General features: G+C 31.4%; 2 protein-coding genes across 2 annotated transcripts in view; one reads left to right on the top strand and one right to left on the bottom strand.

Annotated features, from left to right (window-relative positions):
- The window catches only part of LOC125876847 (two-component response regulator ORR26-like), a 5,485-nt gene extending 4,080 nt beyond the window's left edge, over positions 1–1,405 (top strand). Inside the window, exon 5 of the mRNA XM_049558104.1 lies at positions 833–1,405. Within this exon, the coding sequence (XP_049414061.1) occupies positions 833–1,363 (531 nt within the window). The 3' untranslated portion in view covers positions 1,364–1,405. The remainder of the gene's footprint in view (positions 1–832) is intronic.
- Positions 1,406–23,453: 22,048 nt separating this feature from the next.
- Positions 23,454–24,355, bottom strand: LOC125877520 (uncharacterized). Its single transcript, XM_049558791.1, has 2 exons — positions 24,083–24,355; positions 23,454–23,735 (listed from the first exon to the last, which is right to left on the bottom strand). Exons 1-2 carry the CDS (start codon positions 24,353–24,355, stop codon positions 23,454–23,456), a joined length of 555 nt encoding a protein of 184 aa, XP_049414748.1.
- Positions 24,356–26,660: the final 2,305 nt, after the last annotated feature.

The raw sequence follows: 26,660 nt of genomic DNA, 5'->3' as shown, positions 1-26,660 counted from the left end.
ATTTGAGGAAAATGAGTTGATTTGGAAAACATTTTCCAAAACATTTAGCCCAACCAAGCATGAGAAAATTGAAAAACATTTTCCGGAAATATTTTCCTTCATACCAAACACACCCTTAATCTAACTTTCATTTCGAAAGTTTTTATCGCTCACTAACCCCTCCCACTAATTAATATAATCTAGGATCAAAACAATCAAACCTCAACTAAAGAATCACAAATGACTCTCAAACCCTATAACATATTATTTTTTCCTAAAAACTATTATAATCGGAAATTTTCATCTAATCTCATCCCGACAAATTCCATCTAATTATATAAATTTTGAGGACTACCACAACGATAGAACATATATTTAATGCATGCAATATTATATTAAAATAGCAATCATAAATGAGTAGCCTTAGATTTTGTAAATGAAAAATATTACATAAATGAATTATTGAAATGTTGAGGGTAAAATAGAGATGACATGAAATAAAGGTGAGGTGGTGGTTAGAGAATGTCTATTATGCAAAGTTTAGGGGATGTTTGATATCTAAATCAAAGTTTGAAGTGTGTATTATTTTCAATCCATTGAATATTGTAACTTCTCTTAAATGGAACTCAAGTATCCATATATATGAGATATTAAGCATTTTCTTGAATAAAAGCTATGAAATTTGAAAGTTATGGTTATATTAATTTATGCTCATGTTAGAAATTCCATGATAAAATAAATTTTCAAAGTCAGATAAACATTGTATAGAAATTTACATAAAGAAAAAAATTGTATAATTATTTTTTTTATTGTTAGAACAAAGTAATCATTCTCGTGCTTACAAACTTTGTAGAAATATCGTATGGGCTTGGAAAAGAACAATAGTTCAGAGTTGGTTTCAAATGTGAGTAAAATCACATTTAGTAATGCTAACGAATTATCCACAAGGAAAGCAACTAACAATATTTCAACTAGAGTTCAACAACTTATGATAGAAAATTCGAATTTTGTTGATCATGCTATAGAGGTTGATCATCAAGTCTCCCAGTTTAGTCAAAGGGAGAAAGAATTGGCAAGAATATTGTGCCGTCATGTAAATCAAAAGTCTCATCATATTGGATTTGGAGAGGCTTCAGTAGAGTTATCCACTTTACAAGAGAGTTATGAAAGTACTAGAAATGGAGGAACTAGTACTACAGTAGATGGCTTTGCTATGTTGGACAATGTTTATTCTATACCACATTCAACCGAACTTACTCCAATTATTTCTGGAAGCCAACTGAATGTTCAATCTTCTAATATGGTACGTTTTTTAATTTTTTTAGATTTGTTCGTATTTATTTTCTGGTATTCTTTAAGTTCAAGAAGTTTGCAATCTTTCTAAAGCATTAATTTGATGATTTTTAGTGTACAATTTACTCCACAAACTTAACACATTGAAGCAAAACAAGAATGAGATGAAAATAATTCTTAGCTTAATTTATGGACTAGACCTACAAGTCTTTTTTCATGGACTAGACCTACACTAGTTTAGAGTATGTCATCTTAATTTTACCATCAAGACTTTACTATATAATTGTGTTTTATCATTAAACATGATGTTCTGAAAATGCAGTTTAAAATTTTAAAGCGAATTAAGCAATTCAAACATACAATCATTTTGTTTAGCTTTACTTTCTGTTATTTTTTCCACTTTCCCTTCCTCCGATCAAGGAGTAGAGATGGTGGTATACTTTGAGGTCAAAGGGTTCTTAAAAATTTGAATTATTAATTTTAATTTTGTAATTTCTTACATTTTTTCAGAACATAAATGATTGATTTTCGTTATATGCATGCAAAGTTAAATTTGCACTGAAATAATCCAATAATGAAAATAAAAGTTATACCATAACCTACAAGAAAATATTTAAAATAATTGTCAATAAAAATGCTTACAACTTTTGATGTCTTATTTTACTGTGCAACAAGGAGATTATGGAAGTTCTATTAAAGAGGAATGTTCATTTCTCCAAAATATTTTTCTGAATCAAGAATATGAGGTAGTTTCTCATATACATGTGTTTGTTTGATCATAAAACATCATGTTTTGAAAGTGCAATTTTTAGAATTGAATGTTAAGCAGCTTCATATATATTATAATTTTTCTCTTCACTTCATATTCTTTTAAAACATTTTCCTCCCTCGAGTTAATGAATGAATTAGATGATTGTATACTTTAAGGTGAAATGGTTCAATTTATCTTGTTAATTTTCAACAGTCATTTCTTACATTTTTGTAGAATAAAATAATCAACTTTTATTATAGAAAAGGTTAAAAATGTATGGAATAATGATAATCTCAACAATGAAAATCAAACTATAACATAGCATGCGAATACATGTTGTAAAAATATTTTGTAAATGTTCTTAAAATTTTTGATGTCTTATTTTATTGGGTACAAACAAATTATGGCGCTATTACTACAAGTAAAAATTGTCGTGTCTCCATAATATTTCTTTGAAAATGAAATCTGTGGTGATTTTTCATATGCCTATATTTGGTCATAGAATATTTTATTCTAAAAAATATAATTACAGATTTCAGAAAAATAAGAAAATTTATACAAACTATCATTTTTCTCTTCACTTCTATATTTTTACCTCCTTCCGTTCTCCTAGCTATTAATTTGTATAGATGGTTATATATTTTAAGGTTGACGTATTCTCAAATAATTTGGCTAGTTAATTTTCAATTGATTTGTTTCTTATATTTTTTTTACTACACAAACTACTGACTTTAGTTATATGAAAGGCCACACTTGTTTAAGATAATCCATTAAAGAAGCTAAAAGTTATATCATAACATATGAATACATAGTGAAAATAATTATTCGTAAATTTGTTTAACAATTCATTGTCTTATTTCACTATGTAATAGGAAAATTTTGAAGGTGTTACTAAAGAGGAAATATAGTTCCTGCTCCATTATGATTCTACTACATTCAAAACTTGGAGTAATATTTTCTATACCTACATTTTTTCATATAGAAGTATATTCTAAAAATGTGATTTAATGAGTTAAGCATATTAAGAAAGTTTGTACACAGTATCATTTTTCTCTTCACTATTATTCCTATTACCTACGTTTCCTTGCCTAGTTAATTAATGGTGATGATAATATAGTTTGAGGTTAAAGGATTGTAAATATATGATTGGATAACTTTTAATTACTTGTTTCTTATATATTTTAGAACATAAATAATTGGATTTTGTTTAATGAAAGAATAAATATATCGTTAATAAGATAATTCAACATTGACGATTAAAATTATATCATAAGTTGCGAATAAAGTGTTAAAATAACTATCACTAAATTTACTTACAATTTTCGGTGTCTTATATTTATATGTAGCAAGAAAATTATGAAGGTATTACATTAGAGAAACGACCATTCGATCTCCGTAATGTTCTTCCAAATTCGGAACCTGATGTAATTTTTCATATACCTTTGTTTTTAATAGAATATTTTATTATAATTTTAGAGTTAACCAAAATAATAAAGTTTATACATACTTTCATTTTTCTCTTCATTATCTTTCCACTTTACCCTCTTCTTCTCCCCTAGTTATATAATGAGATGATTGTACATATTTTGGTCGGGGTGAAAGGATTTTCGAGTAATTTGCCTGGTTAATTTTAAATTTAATCATTTCTTATATTTTTGTAGAACACAAATGATTGAGTTTTTTTATATAAAAAATTAAATTTGTGTTGTATAAAATAATTTAATAATGACTCAAAAATTAGATCATAACTTATAAATACATAGTGTAAATAATTATCAGTAAATATTTTTATAACTTTTATTGTCTTATTTCAATGCATAGCTAAGAAATTATGGAGGTGTTACTACAAAGGAAGAATTGTTCCAAGTTACTTTAGAGAAAGTATCATTTCAACTCTATTATGATTTCCCAAATTTGAAACATGAGATTATTTCTTGTATATTTATATTTGAAAATAGAACATTTAATTTTGAAAATACAATTATAAAACTAAATGAATTAACAATATTTGTAATCTCTGGTAACTTATTTTTCTATGTACCAAAAAACTTATTGTGATATTACTGAAGATGAAAAATCCTTCAATTTTTGTATCGAATATAAAACCTCAAACATTTTTTAATCTGACTATTTTTTATCATAGAATAATACACTCTAAAAATATACTTATAGAGTTGAGAGAATAAACAAAGTTGTTTTACACACTATTATGTTTTGAGGTGAAAAGGTTTCCAAAAAATTTAATTAGTTATTTTTAATTCAATTATTTATTAAATTTTAGTAGAACACAGATGATCGGCTTTTATTGTATGAAAGGTAAATTTTGTGATGTATAAGATAATTAGATAATAAAACTCAAAACTACACCATAACTTATGAACACATAGAGCAAAAATTATAATTAGTAAATATGCTTATAATTTTTGATGCCTTAGTTCAATGTGTAGCATGAAAATTATATAGGTATTACTACAGAGGAGGGGTCCTTCCAACTTAACTATTTATAATTCCTCAAATTCAGAAGTTGAGGTAGTTTCACTTATGCCAATGTTTGATAATAGCATATTATATTCTGAAAATACATTTATGATGAAGTTCTAAAATTAAGAATCTTTGTATACACTATTATTTTACTCTTTACTTGTTATTCTATTTATCCACTTTCACTCCTCTAGTTAATTAGTTGAGATGATCGTGTATTTTGAGGTGACAAAGTTTCTAAATACTATGATTGATTAATTTTTAATTTACTTTTTTCTTACCTTTTTGTAGTGTAAAAATGAATTCCTTTTGTTAAATGAGTGTTTATATATGTGTTGAATAAGATAATTCGAAATTGAATATCAAAATTAAATCCTAACTTGTGAAAAAATAGTGTGAAAATAGTTTTCATGAAATATACTTACAACTTTTGGTGTTTATTTTACTATGTAGCAAAACAATTACAATGATATTACTTCAGATGAAAGATCGTTCAGTTTTTGTAATGTTCTCTCGAGTTCAGAACCTCAGGTAATTTTGTTGTATACTTATATTTGGTCATAAAATACTATATCTAAAAATATACTTATAGAATTGAGAGAATAAACAAAAATTGTACACACAATTATATTTATCTTCATTATCTACGTACTGTTCGTTGCACCCACTTTTCCTCCACTAGTTAATTGTGAAGATAATGATACATTTTGAGGTAAATGAATTCACAAATAATTCAAGCTACATCGTTTCGACACCAAAACATTTTCCCCAGTTCAGAATTTGAGGTAGTTTTTTTTTTTGTTATGTTTAGTCAACGATCATTGTATCTTAAATATATAATTTATAGAGTTAAAGAAAATTAAATATGTTTGTCCACAGTATTATTTTTCTCTGCATTCTACGATTCTTTTACCTGAGTTTCTTCCCCGATTAATTTGTAGAGATGATTTTATATTTTGAGATGAAAAGATTTCTCAAATAGTTTGGCATGTTAATTTTTGTAGAACATAAGTTCCAATTTTTTTTATATATAAAATATTAAATTATTATTGTATAAAATAATGAAATATAAAACTATATCACTTTCGGTATAAATTCTTAGTACTTCTGATGTCTTATTTTACTATGCAGCAAGGAGATTATGGATGTTTTACTGCAGAAGACTCTTCATTCCTCCATTGTATTTTTCATAAAGAGCTGGAGGTAGTTTTTCATATACATTTGCTTGTTTGATTATAGGACATTATGTTTTGAAGAAGCATTTCTTATAGTTGAACAAATTAATCAAGCTTGTACATATTATCATTTTTCTCTTCATGGTTTTATACTCTCTTTTAAAACTTTTTCCCTCCCTCTAGTTAATGAGTGAAGATGATTGTATATTTTTAAGTGAAAGGATTTAATTTGGCAGGCTAAATTTCAATAAGTAATTTCTTATGTTTTTATAAAATAAAATTAATCAACTTTTGATAATGGAATGATCAAACATGTATGAAATAAAGACAATTCAAAACGAGAATTAAACTATATCATAAACCGTAAATACATATCTTGAAAATGTAATTTTGTAAATATGCTTACAACTTCTAATGTTCAATTTTATTATACAGCAAGAAAATTACACATGTATTGCGGCAGAGGATAGACCACTCCATCTGCATAATGTTCCTCTAAATTCAGAATTTGAGGTATTTTTCTTATATATCAATGTCTAGAAGTAGAATATTTTATTCTAAAGATATAATTTTAAAGTTAAACTGAAATAATAGAAATTATACTCACTATCATCTTTCTCTTCCTCTTCATTATCTGTCCTTTTTATTCTTTTTCGGTCCTTCAATTAATTATGGAGATAATTGTATATTTTGAAGTGAAATAAAAAAAATTACTAAGCAATTTGACTTGTTAATTTTTAATTTAATTATTTCTTAAATTGTTGTAGAACACACATGATCGACTTTTATTATATGAAAGGTAAATTTTGTGATGTATAAGTTAATTCGATAATGAAACTCAAAGTTATACCATAACTTATGAATACATAATGCAAAAATTATTATCAGTAAATATGCTTGATAGTTTTGATATCTTATTTTAATGTATAGCAAGAAAATTATATAGATTTTACTACAGAAAGATCCTTCCAACTTCACTATAGTCCCTTAAATCAAGAAGTAGAGGTAGTTTCACATATACCAATATTTTAGAATAGCACTCACAACTTCAAAAATGTATTTACGATTAAATTCTATGAATTAATAATTTTCGTGCATACTATCAATTTTCTCTTTACTAGTTGCTTTTATCAACTTTCACTCATCTAGTTAATTAGTTGAGATTAATGTACATTTTGTGGTGATAAAGTTTCTAAATAATATGAATGATCAACTTTCAATTACTTTTTTCTTATCCTTTTGTAGAGTACAAATGATCAACTTTTGTTATATGGGTGGTTAAATATGTGTTGAATAAAATAATTTAAAATTAAATATTAAAATTACATCCTAACTTGCAATAAATATTGTGAAAATAGTTTTATGAAATGTACCTAAAACTGATTTCACTATCTAGCAAAATAACTACAATGGTATTACTGTAGCTGAAGGATCTTGTCATTGTAGTGTACTATTTGAGTTGGTTCACTCTGATGTACGGGGACCTGTTATTACTCTTTTTTTATCGGGTTATAATAATTTGTGACTTTTCTCGAGTTTAGAACCTCATATAGATTTTTATATACATATATTTGGTCATAAAATACTATATCCTAAAAATATACTTATAGAGTTGAGAGAATAAATATAGATTGTACACACTATTATTTTTCTCTTCATCATTTATTGTTCATTTCACCCACTTTTCCTCCACCAATTAATTTGTGAAGATAATAGTGCATTTGAGGTAAACAAGTTCACAAATAACTTAACTGGATGTACTTATTACTTTTGATGTCTTATTTTGTTGTATAGAAAAAAAATTATGATGTTATTACAGAGGAAATATCGTCCCAGCACCAATACCTCTCCCCCAATTTGGAATTTGAGGTAGCTTTTGATATATTTATGTCTAGTCAACGAATATTATACTTTGAATAGATAATTCACTAAATAAAAAAAAATTAATAAAGTTTGTATAACTATCATTTTTCTCTTCACTTTATTATCCTTTTAACAACTTTTCCTCCCCAATTGATTAGTAGAGATGATTTTATATTTTGAGATAAATGCATTTTCCTAACAGTTTGGCATATTAACTTCAATTTAGTTGTTCTTAGATGTTTTAGAGCATAAATTTAAGATATTTGTTCGAGGTGAAAGGGTTCCCAAGCAATTTGACTGGTTAATTTTTAATTTTATGTAAAACATATATGAACGGCTCTTGTTATATGAAAATCATTAATTTTATGATAGATAAAATAATTCAATAATGACATAACCTGTAAATACATAGTTCAAATAATTATCAGTAAGCATACTTATAACTTTTGATATCTTATTTCAATGTGTAGCAAGAAAATTAGGGAGATTTTACCTATGTTTGATAATAGTGGATTATGTTCAGAAAATTTAATTACAATAAACTTCTATTAATTAAGAATATTTGTAAACACTATTATTTTTTGGTTCACTAGTTGTTATTTATGAAACGCTCTTACAATTTTGGTGTCTTATTTCACTATGTAGCAAAACAATTATGGTGATATTACTGTAGATGAAATATTGTTCAATCTCTGTGATGTTCTCCCAAATTCAGAACCTCAGGTAAATTTTCATATCCATATGTTTGGTCATAGATTAATATAATTTAAAAATATACTTGCAAAGTTGAGAGAAATAAAAATGTTGTAATTTGATTGGTTAATTTTTTATTTAATTATTACTTAAATTATTGTAGAAAACATATGATCAACTTTTGTTATATGAAAGGTTAATTTTGTGATGCATAGAATAATTTGATAAAGAAACTACAAACTATATCATTACTGTGAATATATAGCGCAAATAATTGACGATAACTATGCTTACAACTTTTAGAGTTTTATTTCAATGTGTAGCAAGACAATCACAGAGGTATTACTACAGAGGAAGGATCCTTCCAACTCAACTGTAATGCTTCACATTCAGAACTTGAGGTAGTTTCTCATAGACCTATGTTTGATAATAGAGCATTGTGTTCTAAAAATGTTCTTATCATAAAGTTTTATTAATTAAATATTTTTGCACACACTGTCATTTTTCTTTTCATTAGTAATATTCGAGTGATGGTTACCGTCCGAACAACTCTGTTCTTTCTACCCACTTTCATTACTCTAGTTAATTAGTTGAGATGATTGTATTTTGAGGTGAAAGAATTTTGGAATAATTTTGATTAATTAATTTTTACTTACCTTTTTGTACTGTACAAATGCCCAACTTTTATTATATGACTGGTTAAATATGTATTGAGTAAGATAATCCAAATTTAAATATCAAAATTATATATAGTAACTTGTGAATAAATTGTGTGAATTTTTTTTTCATGAAATGTACTTACAACTTTTGGTGTCTTATTTAACTATGTAGCAAAACAATCATGGTGATATTACTGTAGATAAAAGTCCATTCAGTCTCTGTAATTCTTTCGCGGATTTGGAACCTCAGGTAATTTTCATCTACTTATCTCCAGTAATAGTATATTGTTAGTGAAAACTTACAAGATAACAAAAATACATTATTACAATTGAAAATAAATATGAAGAAAATAAATCTCTTCAGGCTGAGACGCGGATATCTCGCTCTCTTTAAGGAGATTCAAGCCCACTGCAACAAATGTTTTTACCGGTCCAGCAGTAGTCCTTTTGACTTGTCCCCTCTAGGATACAACAGCCTTCACAAAGTATAACTCAACAACTCTGGACAAGAGTTGAGTCCAAAGCTCCACAAAAAAGAACACCTCCCTTCAACTAATAAGAACTCTCTTTTTGACTAACTCTTTCACTCTATATTTTTCTTATGTGTTGTGTGTACCAAACCAAATGAAGACCACCACTATATATACTAGAAGAAGTCTTCCTAGCAATGAATAGGAAGATAATGATGTAGTAAATAGTGAAGATAATGGTCTTAGGAGTTACATAGGTTACAAGGTGTAATGGAGGAATAATTTGGAGAAGTAATTGTGTGGGCAACAAATGCACCAACGTGCAAATGCAAAACTGCCCAAGGTGTTGACCCAACGGTCAGTGGAACGTTTTTGTAACCAAAAAATAATGGGCAATAATGCCTATGTGCATTGATAGGTGAGTAATGTCATATATGCCTCACCAACGGATGCAATGTAAGAATGCCCACTAACACTCTTTTAACTCAAAGTAAAGCAAATTAATATATTAAAATAGTAATATTAAAATGCTAAACCAACAATCCCCCACTCATAATATTAATCAAGAGAGTCTATCAGCTGAATGGAGACTACTATGCATAATGAAGGTGTGCTCTGCATTGAACCTCCACTTAGTGAAACAATAACTTTTATTCCAGAGTCATAGTGGTCTCAGACTTGAACTATGACTGCTTAAGGGAAATAAAATATCACTGCTCACACATAATAATCAAGGTGTTGACATGAGCTTTAAAGCCAGCACGTTATGGCCATGTGCTATCCCGGTTTCATGAGTGCTTTTGAGAATAAGCCCAATTCGCATAGGAAGCGACCTACTTCCACACATCACATAGGTGAAATCTGTCGAGAGTGCTCCTGTAAGCTTAACACTCTACCCATATGGGCAACAAATATTCATTAAGATTTTTATCAACTCAACCTTCACAAACTACAGGAAACAATGCACTCACATCATAGGGAGGGAAATAAAAAGATAGTGCATTTTTTTCACAACAAATCATCATATGATTAGTTTTTCCCTTTGAACTTGGTTATAGGATCTCTAGTCCCCACGTTGGGTTTCTTCATATATGACTCAAGGATTTGTAGGCTTCAATCCCATCCCCCTCCATGTGCTCCAGACCTTTTCTCTTGTTAAGGCCTTAGTAAGAGGATCTGCAAGATTATCACAAGATTTGACATAATCAACATTAATGGTACCATTTGTCAAATATGATCTTACATTACTGTGTTTCCTCCTTATAGGTCTGGATTTACCGTTGTAATAACGGTTTTGAACTCTACCAATCGCAGCGGTGCTACCACAATGAATTAAAATAGGAGGAATTGGTTTTTCAAAATAAGGTATTTGAAATAATAAATCTCTTAACCAATTCGCTTCCTCACTAGTTGAAGCTAAAGCAATTAGTTCAACCTCCATGGTAGAGTTAACAATTATAGTTTGTTTTTTTGATCTCCAACAAATAGCACCACCACCTAAAGTAAAGACATAACCAGTGGTAGAACATGAATCACCTGATAAAGTGTTCCAATCTGCATCACAAAAGCCTTCAAGTACAGCAGGATATTTTTTATAAAACAAACCACAATTTTTCTTTCCAATTAAATATCTCATAACTCTTGTTAGAGCATATCAATGTTCATTACCTGGCTTGGTTGTAAACCTGCCAAGTACTCCTACTGCATATGCAATATCATGCCTAGTACAATCAGTCACATATCTCAAACTTTCGATTATGCTAGCATATTCCTTTTGATTTATTACATCATTTTCACTTTCAACCGGAAATAAGTGAACACTTGAATCAAAAGGAGTAGCAACATGCTTGCAAAAAAGTTATATTTTTTCAAAATTTTCTCAACATAATGTGACTGGTCAAGGAAAATTCCATCACGTGTTCTTGTTATTTTTATTCCAAAAATAAAATTTGCCTCACCAAGATCTTTCATATCAAAATGACATCTAAGAATACTTTTAGCTTCATCAATAACATTCATGTTAGAACCAAAGATCAATAAATCATCAACATATAGGCAAATAATCACATGTGAATTATTCCAAGACTTATGATATATACATTTATCACACTCATTTGTTTTAAAACCATTTTCAATCATGCAAGAATCAAACTTTTCATGCCATTGCTTAGGTGCCTGTTTCAAGCCATATAGGGATTTAGTAAGTTTACATACTTTGCTTTCTTGGACTGCTTCAACAAAAGACTCGGATTGATCCATATAAATTTTCTCATTTAGGTCTCCATTTAAAAAAACAGTTTTTACATCCATTTGATGAATTTGCAAATCAAAAATTGCAGCCATAGCAATTAAAAGTCTTATGGATGTAATTCTTGTTACCGGTGAAAAAGTATCAAAAAATTCTAGGCCTTCTAGTTGTTTAAAATCTTTTGCAACTAGCCTAGCCTTGTATTTATCAATAGATCCATCCGGTTTCAACTTTTTTCTTAAGACCCATTTGCAACCAATAGTTTTACAACCCGGTGGTAAATCAACTAACTTCCTAGTTTTATTAGAAATCAGTGATTCCATTTCATCATTTACAGCCTCTTTCCAAAATATAGAATCATGTGAAGATAATGCTTCTTTCAAAGTGAGAGGGTCATCTCCAACATTAAACACATAAAAATCAGGACCAAAATCTTTTTCTACTCTAGTTCTTTTACTTCTTCTTAACTCAAAATAATCAGTTTCTTTATTTTTTAAAGTAGAAGTAGAAGAACTAGGTAGTGACAAAATATTTTGTTCAATCTTTTGACCCCCACTATTTTTAGAATCAAAATGAAGCTTATTTTCATGAAAAATAGCATTACCTGATTCTATCACAATATTATCTTCAAGATTAAAAAATCTATAGGCTGTACTATTTGAAGCATAACCAAGAAAAGCACAAGTAGTAACTTTCTTACCCAATTTTGTAATCTTGGGATCCATTTGCCTCACAAAGGCTAGACAACTCCAAACTTGGCTTGTCACCTTTCCACAATTCAAAAGGTGTCAATTTAGTTTTTTTATGAGGCACACGATTCAACACATAACAAGCAGTTAAAATAGCTTCACCCCAAAAATTTAAAGGTGCATGTGACTCAATAAGCATGGCATTAGTTAATTCAACCAAAGTTCTATTTTTCCTTTCCGCTACTCCATTAGATGAAGGAGAGTAAGGAGGAGTAGTTTCATGAATTATTCTAATGATCTAACAAAAGAATTAAACTCATTTGACTCATATTCACGGCCTCTATCACTTCTAATTCTTTTTATTTTTCTTCCAAACTGATTTTCAACCTCATGGAGATAAGTTTTGAAATTTTCAAAAGCATCACTTTTATTTTTCATCAAGTAAACATATGTAAACTTAGAAAAATCATCAATGAAAGTGATAAAATATCTATTACCTCCACGAGTTAAAATTTCACCAAGTTCACAAATATCGGTATGAACTAATTCTAACAAATCAGTTTTTCTTTCAACTTGAAAATGAGGTCTTTTAGTGATTTTGGCTTTACTACAAGTCTCACACTTTTCAAAATTCTTTTTAATCATTGGAATTAATCCTAAACTACTCATGATTCCAACCTAACGATCATTAATATGACACAAACGAGCATGCCAAAAATTGGTAGAAGAAAGCATATAAACAAAAGTAGAAACTTTATTTATTTCAACATTCAGTTTAAACATTCCATCACAAGCATACCCCTTCCCCACAAAAATATCCTTTTTCACTATTACATATTGATCAGATTCAATAATTTGTTTAAAGCCTGCTTTATTAAGAAGAAAACTAGACATCAAATTTTTCCTCATAGAAGGAGTATAAAGTACATCTTTCAAAGTTAATACCCTTCAAAAAGTAAAACACAATTCGACATCTCCCTTTTCAAGCACTTGAGTAGTGTGAGCATCACCAAGCATGATGGTTTTGGACTCCTCAAAATGAGTATATTTCTTAAACCAGTCTTTGTCAAACATGATGATTTGCACCAGAATCAGCCCACCATCCATCAACATTCTCAACCATGTTTATGTCGGTAATCACCGCCACAAAAGGTTCTTCGGTAACGTTTGCCTGAGGGTTAGGACCACGTTTCCGGAATCTGCAAAATCGAGCAATATGCCCACTCTTGCCACAAACAAAGCATAGTCCTTTGTCTTGAGCTTGTTGATTTTGTACTTGGTTATTTTCACCATTATTTTTCTTGGGAGGTCTACTATTATTTTTCTTGAATTTTTCTTCTTAGGCTTCAAAGATGTATTTTTGTGAGATTCAGGAGTAGCATTATTTGAAGTAATTAAATTTACCTTCGTTGTGATGTTGCTCTCTTCTATTTGTAAAAGTGCATCTTGTCCCCTAGCCTCTTCTTCCATGTGGATTTTCATTATCAAGGTTTCAAGGGAGGTTTCCTTTTGTTTGTGGCGCATAGTTTTTTGAAATTCCTTCCAAGAAGGTGGAAGTTTATCTACTATGCCACAAACAATAGGGTTATCTCCAATTTTTACCTCCTCAGACCTTAGCTCACCAACAATCATTATAAAGTCTTGAGCTTGGTCTACCACTGATTTGTTGTCCACTATTTGGAAACGAAAAAATCTACTAGCCGCATATTTTTTCGCTCCAGCCTCTTCGGTATCATACTTACTCTGCAATGCTTTCCAAATTTTCTTTGCACTAGAGTTAGTTCTATCATAATAATCATAAAAATTATCAGATAGACAATTAAGAATATAATACCAACACTTATAGAAATCACCATCGTACTTTTCCACATTCTCTAGATGAGAAATAGTTTCATCATCATTCATAGAGGTGATGTCTACTTTATTAGGATTCTTCTCAGTTAACACATAAGAAACATTGAGAAGACTTAAGTAGAAAAGTACTTTACCTTTCCATCTCTTAAAATGATTACCATTGAACCGAAATGGCTTGTTAAGGTCTCCCATCTTGACATCCGCATTTTTTTCAATTGTAGCCATGATGAAATCTCCTTAAAATTGTTAGTGAAAACTTACAAGATAACAAAAATACAATATTACAATTGAAAATAAATATGAAGAAAATAAATCTCTTCAGGCTGAGGCGCGGATATCTCACTCTCTTTAAAAGTGATTCAGGCCCACTGCAACAAATGTTTTCACTGGTTCAGTAGTAGTCCTTTTGACTTGTCCCCTCTAGGATACAACAGCCTTCACAAAGTATAACTCAACAACTCTGGACAAGAGTTGAGTCCAAAGCTCCACAAAAAGGAACACCTCTCTTCAACTAATAAGAACTCTCTTTTTGACTAACTCTTTCACTCTATATTTTTCTTATGTGTTGTGTGTACCAAACCAAACGAAGACCACCACTATCTATACTAGAAGAAGTCTTCCTAGCAATGAATAGGAAGATAATGGTGTAATAAATAGTGAAGATAATGATCTTAGGAGTTACATAGGTTACAAGGTGTAATGGAGGAATAATTTGGAGAAGTAATTGTGTGGGCAACAAATGCACCAACGTGCAAATGCAAAACTGCCCAAGGTGTTGACCCAACGTTCAGTGGAACATTTTTGTAACCAAAAAATAATGGGCAATAATGCCTATGTGCATTGATAGGTGAGTAATGTCATATATGCCTCACCAACGGATGCAATGTAAGAATGCCCACTAACACTCTTTTAACTCAAAGTAAAGAAAATTAATATATTAAAATAGTAATATTAAAATGCTAAACCAACATATTCTATATTCAATATCTATATTTACAAAGTTGAGAATAAGAAAAATTGTACACACTATTATTTTTCTTTTCTCTGTCTATCTTTTACCAATTTTCCCTCCACTGGTCAACTAGTGGCGATGGTAGCATATTTGAAAGTAAACGAGTTAAAAAATAATTTGATCGGTAAATTTTTAATTACATTACTAACATTTTTATAGACAAATAATTGACCTCTGTTATATAATGTTAAATTTATGTTGTATAAGATTTTTTAGTAACAAAACTTGTAACTATATCAAAACTTGTTAATACATAATTAAAATATTTTGCAGTAAATATTCTTACAACTTTTAATATCTTATTTCACTATATACTAAGAAAATTATAGAGGAGTTATTACAGAGGAAAGATCGTTCCAATGACATTATGTTTCCCAAAATTTAGACCTTGAGGTAGTTTTGTTAGGACCGAAATAAGCAGGTGTAACGCGGAAGCTAGCAAAGCAAACCTCGAAAGACCATGAGTAAGAAGACAAACGAGAAACACACCAAAAGAGACAGATTTAACGTGGTTCGGTCAATCGACCTACGTCCACAAAGGAGATGAGCAATCCACTATAAATATGAGAGTACAAAATATAGAGAGAAACAACCTCAAACAATTCACTCGGAATACAAGGAGGTACACAAAACTCTCCCCCATAACCGCAACTCTCAAAACCCTAGGACTACATTGTGAATGCTAATTAAGTTAGAAGGAACAAGCCTATATTTATAGAGTACTAAAACCTTTCCTACAAGAAAAGGACTAGTCAAAATATTAAAACCTTTTCCTAAAAGGAAAACTTATTTATGGTAAGAAATCAGGGCAAATAACCCCAACAAGTTTCTCATGTATCTATGTTTAGTTATATAGAAAAATATTTTTAAAATAGAGTTGAGAAAAGTTTAAAACTTGTACACACTATCATGTTTTCTCTACAAATTTTGTTCAGTTTACCCACTTTCCCTAGTTAATTAGTGGATATGGTTATATATTTTTAGATAATCGATTTCATAAATAGCTTAGACTGGTAAATTTTGAATTTAGTAATTTCTTAAATTTATGTAGAATATGAATGATCAACCTTTGTTATATGAAAGTTTAAATTATTTTTGTATGAGATGATTATATAATGAAACTCAAAACTATGTCATAATTTCTGAATGCATAGTGAAGATAATTGTCAGGAAATATGCTTGTAACTTTTGATATCTTCTTTCACTGTGCAGCTATGAAATTTCGGAGGAATATTGATCAGATGTCTGTGAATTATGAATATGAATTTTGGAGGTGTCTTCTTTCAATGTGGAGCTTTCGTTGTTAGGTGACTTTGTGTTAAATCTGTTGCCGGATATGGTCATTTGCTGCATTCCCTCTCTAGATTTGGAAACAAATTTACCAAACTTCATAATTTCACTACATTTTAGTTTTCACTTTCTTTTGTGTAATCTAGTTATATTTTCAAGGAGTAGTATGTGTTTTGAGTTTTCATAATTCATACATTTGAATCTGTTTTATTAGTATGGGTGATCTTGTCTTATTATGTGGACACCAATTGAAAAGTAAGAAAATCATTCACTTTTATATAAACAATATTATAAAATTTGTATTATTGCTAATATATATTTCATGTAAATTATTACAAAATTAGTATTACTACATTTTAATGGATTAGCATTTGATATAAATATTATTATTACGAAGGCAAATTGTAATATAAAGTTGTATAGTAGGTTAGAACATATAGTTAAGTTATAGATTATAAAATTAACACATATAAAATCGTATTTTCATTTATCATTGGCTTGTTTTGGCAACAATAAAATGATATCATATCACAAGTGTGTTACTTAGTTGTAATTGGTAGTTAAGGAATTTGTAAAGCCCCACAACTTCTTTGCAGAGATTCGAATCATCCTCCGTATGCATATAAGTCTGAATCTGATGATTTTTAAGTTTTACATTATTTTAAGGTCCTCTATTAAGTGTATTAAGTGTATCGTATGTAGTTTAGGGTTCTAAGGTACCTCAAACACCAATCACAGTTCAATGCATTTCTATCGGCTAAGTTTTCGCATGAGTTCATGTAAGAGTAACTTCAAATGACTATATATTTTAGATTATAAAGAGTTAAGTGACTCATAATGTATGAAACTAAGGGGTCGTTTAGTTGGGAACTAGTTATCCCAAGATTAACTATCCTGGGTTAGTTATCCTGGGATAACTTATCCCACCATGTATATGGGATAACTTATCCCATCACTATGCTATAAATGGTGGGATAAGTTATCCCAAACATGTCAACCAAACAAGACATCTAAATTTTATCCCAGGACTATTTATGCTTATCCCTCACACCAAACGAGCCCTAAAGGTCTATGACTATTCTTTTCAACGCCGCCAAGATTGCATCAATTCGAGTTTAGAGCAAGATATTATGACTGATTTACTAGAGATGCTTTAACCTGACAACCGTTCCGCGATGGCTCCTCGATATGGAGAGAAAGGGGACCTCACTGCCCACTTGAATAACATTTCGTCGGGCAGCTCCAATTATGTAATATTTGGGATATTTTTGTCCAAAAAATCTTTAAGTATATCTAAATGGCCATAAACGTGTAGCAAATTAGTTTTTCATAATTAAGTCCTCTCATTTACTCCTAAAATTCTACGCTGAAGAACTTCATAAAATACCAAGGTTGCGGTTCTTCTACCAAAATTCTTCCATCAAGCTTCTCTACTAAGGTACGTAGGACACCAATGAACAATTTCTTTCATCCTCATGTCCAAAACTTCTAAATGTTTATGAATTTAGTTCCATAATTAGGGTTTTTAAACCCACTTCCAATTTTGCCATTTTTATGATCCAATTGCATGATTTCTTGAACTTACTTACTCATGATTATGTATTTTGATTGTTGTATTTCCTTTTTATGTTTTGCAAGATTTTTTATTGTCATTCTTATTAGTTCTTGACATGATTTTGTGTCACGCCCGGGACCTACACCCTGGACATGACCGACACTCGAGAACCATTGTTGGTCCCCAAGCGAACTCTTGGCCTAGCTGGCTATGGTATATACAACTCAATAGGATACACGGAAGCTTTAATAGATGAGTATTTAAAATATATAATCAAAACTTGCAAAACAATGACACTACTGGTCAAGTGTGACGGGTCGTTACACTTGTGATGGGCCGTCACTCTATCCATCACACATTTCCAGGTTGGAGCGTCTTTGGTAAATTAGTCTATCTCAGAGTTATGGTCGTTTGTAGTTTATCCTTGTGTGATCTCATGCAAAAACCTTAATCAGTAGAAAGGTTTTGAACTCGACTTAGTGCAAGAAGTCCCTTGTGACCCTCAACCACATAGTTACACTTCCCACACTATGGAATGTGCCTTGGCATACCCATAAAAATAATAAATAATTGGATATGGCCTTTACGTATATGAAGAATGGTTTTAATCTTTCCTTAAAAATTGTAGGGTGTTATACTTGCTTTAAAATATCTCCAAAAGAAGTGGTTCCCTTTTTTCTTCTAGTTACTAGCATGAATCTCTTATTCACACGAAAAATATTTTGAAATTAGATATTTTCAAAATTTTCTAATCTATCCGACTTTTGCTATCATCCCAATGTTTGTCTATAAATTTGTCTTCACGTGCCTTACACATGTATGTCGAGTCATATAGTTATTACACATTTTAGGTTAGCCCTGCATGATACTATACACACTAAATATTGATATAAAAAATACCTTAGTTCACATCAATTAATATCATAGAAAAGCAAACAATACAATTGTTCATAACGCAAATCATGGCCAAAATAGTTTACACACATAAATCAGCCATATTATATTGCTACACACATAAAATAGATAGCTTCTTAGTCAAAGCCATGCCATGAGATAGTGGAAGTGTCTTAGTAGTGGCAAGGTGAGTAGCAGTAGCAAACATATTTTGCCCAATAATATTTGTGACCCCATGGTTTGTACTTCTTACCGATGTCATAATTAGCTCCATAGTAGTGCTTGCAATGATAATTACATTTGTAAAAGTATTGACAAGACCCGTTCCACTTGCCACTTTTTTTCCAACCGTATTTGCCTTCTGCCATTTGTATTTCTGCAACAATGAGAAAATTGGAAACTCATGGTATGTACTTGACATAGAAAATTTAACTTATTGGACATGTTTGACTAGTCACAAAATTTAATAAAAAATAAAAGTTTTGTCTATAAATTTGTCTTCACGTGCATTACACATGTATGTTCAAGGATTACGTTGGATGTTTGCTTAATTAATTTATAAGATGGATACTTAAAATGACACATCAAGTGCAAAGAATTAGTCCAACACAATTAGAATTTCTTTAATTGAAGAGAATTTGAATTGACCAAAAGAGCCATTGAGTAATAAACTCTTCTATTAATTGATCAATTCTCTATCTCCACAAATTTCTTTTATGAGGTCAAACATGTTATTTTAGTACTGAAGAATCAAGTTTAAATTTTAGATTAAAAACTTCACTAAATCAAGCAGGTATAGGTTACAAACCAATAAACGAATGAAATATATAAACTATATACCTTTGATCCTTATCAATTAACCTATTCAAAATGACTCTTATTTTCCAAGAATAATTTTGAATGTGTGCGAAAAGCTAGTGTATGTCTAAATATCACCAATGTAGTTGGTTAATATCTGAAAAGGTATCTAAGGTCACTCAACTTGAGAGTTTATCTAGAAAAGTCATCGAACTTTGTTTTGTATCAATAAAATCACTCAACTAAATTTATCATTAAAAAAATTGACATAGTTAAACAAAATTTACTTTTATGCCATGTAAATATGAACTCCACAAATAGATAAAATTAAAGGAAACCCATCAATGAATTTTTACAAGAAAACTTAATTAGTAAAATAAATATTATAGTATTACTATATTTTTAAAATTTAAAATGTCTCCTGATGAATGTATTTCTATCAAAAAAATGAGAAAAGAGAACTAGCAATTGATGAAATAAGTAATATGATAAAGAATACAAAATAGATGAATAAGAAAAGAATCGTTTTTCTAAAAAAAAAAAGGACAAAACTTTAGAATGGAATAACTGTAAGGAACAAAACTTATCGGGAATATTGGAGACTTATGCAATTTCGAAGCTTGTATCATCCTCCACAACTTGGATCCTAGTCATTAGGGCAATGTGCCATGGCAGGCAATATTGGAGTTGGTGTGGGAGTAGCATCAAGAAAAAGAGTTTGTGGTAGAGTGATAAGTAATCTTTCATCCTTAACCAAAGCTCTCGGGTTCGAGTCCCCCCGAGAATGGAGTCTCCTTCGTTAGGGAGCACTTTACCCCTTAATGTAGGATTTTTCGGCACGAATTCAAATTTAGAGGGGCACCAATCTGGGTGCTGGACACCGGATGGAAAATATTAAAAAAAAGAGCTCGAATTTATGTACTAACATTGGTAAGAAAATGTTACAACCTGAGCCTATGCCCTGGACATGGCCGACACTTGAGAACCATTGTTGATCCCCAAGTGAACCCTTGGTCTGGCTAACTACTTAGCGGAAGAGTAACTCAAGCCAAATTAGGCTTTAAAACAAAATTAAACCATTTAATCTCAAAGTACTCAACTGTCTCAAAATACTCTAAAAACAACAATAGTTGAAAAACATTTTAACAAAGGAACACCAGAAACATACTCAAAACCAACTATCTATGAAGCCTCTATTGTTAAAGACGGATGTCGGGACAAGACCCACGACACTTAAAAGAAACTAACTAAAACGTACAAAAAAGCGAAGACCTCCAGAAATCAAGGAGGCTCATCAAAAACTAACTAGGAGTGCAAATTGATCTCAATGAAGCACATGTTGATGATCATGAACACATGATAAAAAGATGTAGGTTGAATGACACCAGTACACTGAAGGCACAAGTATGTAACATAGTCAAAGCAAAATGATTGAATAAAAGGGTTGCAATCGATATAGATATATACTAAACCGAATGTAAAGAAATAAAGGAGTGAAATCATTTAAACTATACCAATACTTACTCATCTACTCAACATATTAAGTGATATGATGAAAAAATACATTTTAAACTCTATTTGGGAGATTCTGCACCTAACAACCATCACTATGAGCAACGTAATGATATAATGTCTTGTCCACACTGCTAGAAATGTCCTATACCTTGTTGGGATATAGAACATCTCAATTAAGTGGATCAACTCAAGCTATGCTCGAAAGAAATAAAGAGTCTTCTAAAAAGTACATCCTTAACCCATGTTGGCTAGATGGTTTATGAGGAATGTGAGTTTTCTGAACTCATCCCCATATCGGTGCTCAATACTACTCCCAATAAATATATACTCATGCTCAAGTAAAAATACTCTTTCTCTGTTTTGAGGTAATTACTCAAAAGCTCCTCTTTAAGAGGCAATGTCTCAATTATCTCTAATAACTCTTTTAACTCTTTATGAAAATAAAAGTTCTCATTCTTTATGTAAAAAACAATATATTTTGGAATCAATTAGTCCCCTAATACTTTACTCCAAATTATTCTTTAAACTCTACTCAAAACTCATCATTACTTTATGAAAAACAATTTAAGAAAAAATAGTTTGGTTAAAGTATTCTCAATAAAAACTCAATAATAAAAACTCAATAATAACTCAATAATAGAGTTCATGCCGAAAAACAATCAACTCAAGAATGTCAATGCAAGATATATCAACTCAAAAATCAGAAATATTACTCATAACTCAACAACAAAACTCATCTCAAGAATAATCAAAACCAAGAATGTAACCCTAAATTATGCTTTACTGATAGAAAGTAGACGTAGGGCGTGAGGAAGGATTCAATTCATCACTATGAGTAGCCTTACATACCTGAAAGAATGATGTTCTTGGGGGAAACTTAGAGATCAACTTTAAAATCCTAGCTTTCTCTTCTTGGATCCTTGCTCTAAGACTTGGGGAGTGTTAATGAACGTAAAAAGATTGATTAACACTGTTTGAACCCTTAACTAGGTGTAAAAACGTTGTGGTTTAGGATTAGAAGGAGTGGGAAAAGACTGAACTATCCCTCTTAAAAACTAACAAAAACCTTTTATGGGTTCATCTACTATTTGTGGTTTATTCTATGGACCATAGGCCCCATCCGTGTAATTCATATTTAATTTAAGGCTCAAAAACTTATTCGACGGGTCCAAACTATGACCCGTAGGATTTTGTATGAGTTGTAGATGAATTCGTTGGAATGCGACCCCAGAATTTGACTTCTGTGAAGTATTCTACCAATTTACAGTACAATCATCGAAATTTCTACGGTTCATAGAAGCAATTCGTAGGAATTGACTCAGCAAACTCTAGTGTTGTAGTCTATGATAAAATAGTCATAATTATTTACTCCAAAAGTGAAATGAGAAAAAATTGGCGGTGTTGGAAGGAGGAATGATTGAGCTTCATTTTGATAAGTGATAGGTTACCTAATTAGTTTCTTGCTAGGAGATAGGATCGTTTCAAGTTGACCTAAGTAGAATCTTATGTCAAAACTTAATTCGTAAGGAAACTTTCAACTAAACTTTGTGCTAGGGGGTTCTTGTGACCTTAATTCATATCCAACTACATTCCCACACTAAGGAATTGAACTTTTCACCTAAGATAAATTGAAGAATCACATGATACGACCTTACTTGTAAATAAAGAATGGTTTGAACCTTAGCTTAGAAATTTTTGGGGCGTTACAATATCTCCTCCTTGGAATCATTCGTCCTCGAATGTTGGGTGAACTAAGAATGGAAAGGGTAGGGAAATGTTTAACAACCCAATTTAATGCAAAATACACATAAAACTCATGAACTCAAAACACTGAAGGAGGGACTGACTTGAATGATCACTTTAGGAATAGTTAATACCTTAGACTGGAACTAAATTGGAGGAAAATTGATGAGGGTATCTCTTCTTCATATCTTCCTTGGCCTCCCATGTACCCTCCTCAACAAACTAATTTTTCCACAAGACTTTAACTGATGCAACCTCTTTGGTTCTCAACTTGTGAACCTGACGATCAAGGATCTAAATGAGAATCTCCTCATAAAATAGACTTTCCTTGATACCAATATTCTCGGTAGGAACAATAAGGGAAGGATCGCCCAAATACTTCTTTAGCATGAAAATATGAAATATCAATGTACTGTTGCTAACTCTTGTGGTAGCTCTAACTCATAAGTATCATTACTAATCATATTAGATATTCTGTAAGGATCAATGTATCAGGGACTGAGCTTTCCTTTCTTACCAAATCTCATAACACTCTTTATGGGTAAAATTCTCAAATATACCCAATCATCAACCTCAAATTCCAAGTCTCTATTTCTAACATATGTATAGGATTTTTGACAACTCTGCGCTGTCCTCAACCTCTCTTGAATTATCTTCACCTTCTCCATGGATTGATGAATCAACTCTGGCCCTATCAACTCAGCTTCACCAACCTCAAACCAACCAATAGGAGATCTACATCTTCTCTCATAAAGAGCCTTATAAGAAGCCATCTGAATATTGGTGCAAACACTATAAGAGGCAAATGCTCATTCCAATTCCCTTTGAAATCCAACACATATGTTGTCAACATATCCACTAAGGTCTGAATAGTGTACTCCTCTTGACCATCTGTTTGAGGAAGAAAATGAGTACTAAGGCTTACCTTTGAACCCAAACCTTTCTTAAATGACTTCCAAAACTGAGCGGTGACTTATGCACCCATATCTGAAATGATGGACAACGGGAATCCATGAAATCGAACTATCTCACAAATGTATAAACTGGCATAATCTTTTGTTGAATTGATAGTCTTCACTTATAAGAAATGGGATAATTTAGTCATCCGATCTACAGTCACCCAAAGTGAATTATGCTTCATACGAGTTTGTGGCAAGCCAATAATGAATTCCATATCAATCATCTCCCACTTCCATTCTGGAAGAGCTATGCTCTGAGCCACACCACATGGCCTTTGGTGTTCATCCTTGACTTGCTGACAATTTAGGCCCTTAGCAACAAAATTTGCGATACACATCTTCACACTATTCCCCAAATAGACTTCTCTCAAGTCATGGTACATCTTTATGGAACCCTGATGGATCGAATATCTGGAACTATTAGCTTCTGTCATGATCCTCTCTTGGAACTCATCCACCTTTGGAACACACAATCTACCTTGATATCTCAACGTACCATCTCCCCCTTGTTCAAAAGTCATTATTTTCTGCTTATGAACATTTTCCATTAGTCCAAGTAAGGTGGGGTATTTGTCTTGCTTCTGCTTCACTTCTGACACTAATGACAATTCAGCCCCACTCATCACAACGACTCCACCTTTACTGGAATCTTACAAACAGACTCCCAAATATGTAAGTTTGTGCACTTCCTTAGCCAACTCTTTCTTGCCTTCCTCGACATAAGCAGTACTTCCCATAGACAACCTCCTCAAGGCATCAACAACAATGTTAGCCTTACTTGGGTGATAGAGAATACTAATCTCGTAATCCTTAAGTCACTCTAACCATCCCTTTGTCTGAGATTAAGTTCCTTTTAACTGAAAACATACTGGAGACTCTTTTGGTCAATGAGCACATCCAAATGAACACTATAGAGATAGAGACGCCATATCTTGAGTGCAAAAACTACTGATCCCAACTCGAGATCATGATTCGGGTAGCTCCTCTCATGAATCTTAAGTTGCCTAGAGGTATATTGTATAACCTTACTATTCTGGATTAACACATAACCAAGCCCCACTCTTTATGCATCACAATAGACGACAAAATCCTCTGTACCCTCTTTGAGGGTCAATAATAAAGCAGTAGTTAACCGAGTTTTCAATTCCTAAAAGAGTTTCTCAATAGCTTCAGACCATTGAAACTTAGCTGTCTTTTGAGTCAAATGAAATAGATGAAAACCCTTCAACTAGTCTTCTATAGTAACTTACCAACACCCTGAAACTCCTTATATCAGTTGGGGATATGGGTCTGGGTAAATTCTGTACTTCCTCAATAATCTGAGTATGGACTCTAATTCCTTTGCCCGACACGATGTGGCCTAAGAATGCTATGGATTCAACCCGAACTCACACTTAGAAAAGTTGGCATATAACTCCCGATCTTTAAGGGTTTAGAGGACTATTCTGAGAGGACTGACAAGATCCTTTTCATTCCTCGAGTAGATCATGATGTCATCGATATATACAATAACAAATATATCTAGATACTACTTAAATACTTTGTTAATGAGATCCATGAATGTTGTAGGATCATTAGTCAAACAAAGGATATAACAAGGAACTCAAAATGACCATAATGTGTCATGAATGATGTCTTCGGGATCACTTTTTCTCACTTTCAAATGGTGATAGCCAAATTTGAGATATATCTTAGAAAAAGTGGCACCCTGGAGTTGGTAAAAAATGTCGTCAATTCTAGGAAGGGGATGCTTATTCTTTATGGTGACCTAATTCAACTGACGGTAATTAATACACATCCTAAGGGAACCATCTTTCTTCTCATGATTAAGACCAAAATGCTCCTAGATAAGACAATGGTCGGATGAAACCCTTATCAAGAAGATCTCTCAATTTCTCCTTCAACTCTTTTAAAATAGCTGGAGCCATTCTATATGGTTGAATAAAATGGGTTGAGTATTTGGAAGGGTATCTATTTCGAAGTCTTCTTTCTTTTTAGGAGGGACTCCGGGAAGATCTTCTAGAAAGACCTTTGGGAACTCACTATGACTGGGACTGAATGAAGAGGTGGTGTCTCAAAACTAAAGTCATTAACTCAGACTAAGTGATATATGCACCCCTTAGAAACTAAATTTCTATCCCTAAGGTATAAAATGAAACGACCATTAGGCATTGCTGAATTACTCCTTCACTCTAAAACTAGCTCATTAGGAAACTGAAACTTGACTACTCGAGTTCTACAATCGACTAAGACATAACATGCATAAAGTTAGTGAAAGCCTAAAATAACATCAACATCCACCATGTCTAATTTAACTAAATCAACCTAGTGTCTTTATGATAGACAGAGATGGTACAATTATGATAGATTCTTTCTAGTAGAATAGACTCACCAACAGGTGTAGAAATAGTCAAAGGACCAAGATTTTGGTCGGGCCAAGTCCTGAACCTCTTGGCTATATAACGAGTTACAAAAGATAAACTCACACCTAGATCAGGTAAGGTATAAACAGCAAAAGAAAAGACTTTGATCACACCAGTGACAACATCTAGTGAGTTCTCCTAATCCTGGTGACTAGCAATAACATACATACAATTTTCACCTCCGCCTGTCCCTGAAGTAGCTTCCCTTAGAGCAGCTCTATTTACTAGAGCTACTAAAGAAGATTGGGCTCTATTTCCCCTATTACGTTACCTCCCCTTTGAGAAATCTTTCATAAAGTGATCTGTATGACCACAT

The sequence above is a fragment of the Solanum stenotomum genome, chromosome 9 (assembly GCF_019186545.1).
Source record: "Solanum stenotomum isolate F172 chromosome 9, ASM1918654v1, whole genome shotgun sequence".
Lineage (NCBI taxonomy): Eukaryota > Viridiplantae > Streptophyta > Magnoliopsida > Solanales > Solanaceae > Solanum > Solanum stenotomum.
The sequence above is the reverse complement of the archived record's forward strand: the minus strand, read 5'-3'. Positions and strand labels throughout refer to the sequence as shown.

Bases quoted from the DNA above. Each gene is read 5' to 3' on its own strand.
- LOC125877520 (XM_049558791.1), bottom strand. From the start codon at position 24,355: ATGACAGAAGCTAATAGTTCCAGATATTCGATCCATCAGGGTTCCATA. The intron at 23,736-24,082 runs GTGACTGTAGAT...ACCAATATTCAG, and splicing joins TGAAGCATAATTCACTTTGG to ATGGCTTCTTATAAGGCTCT.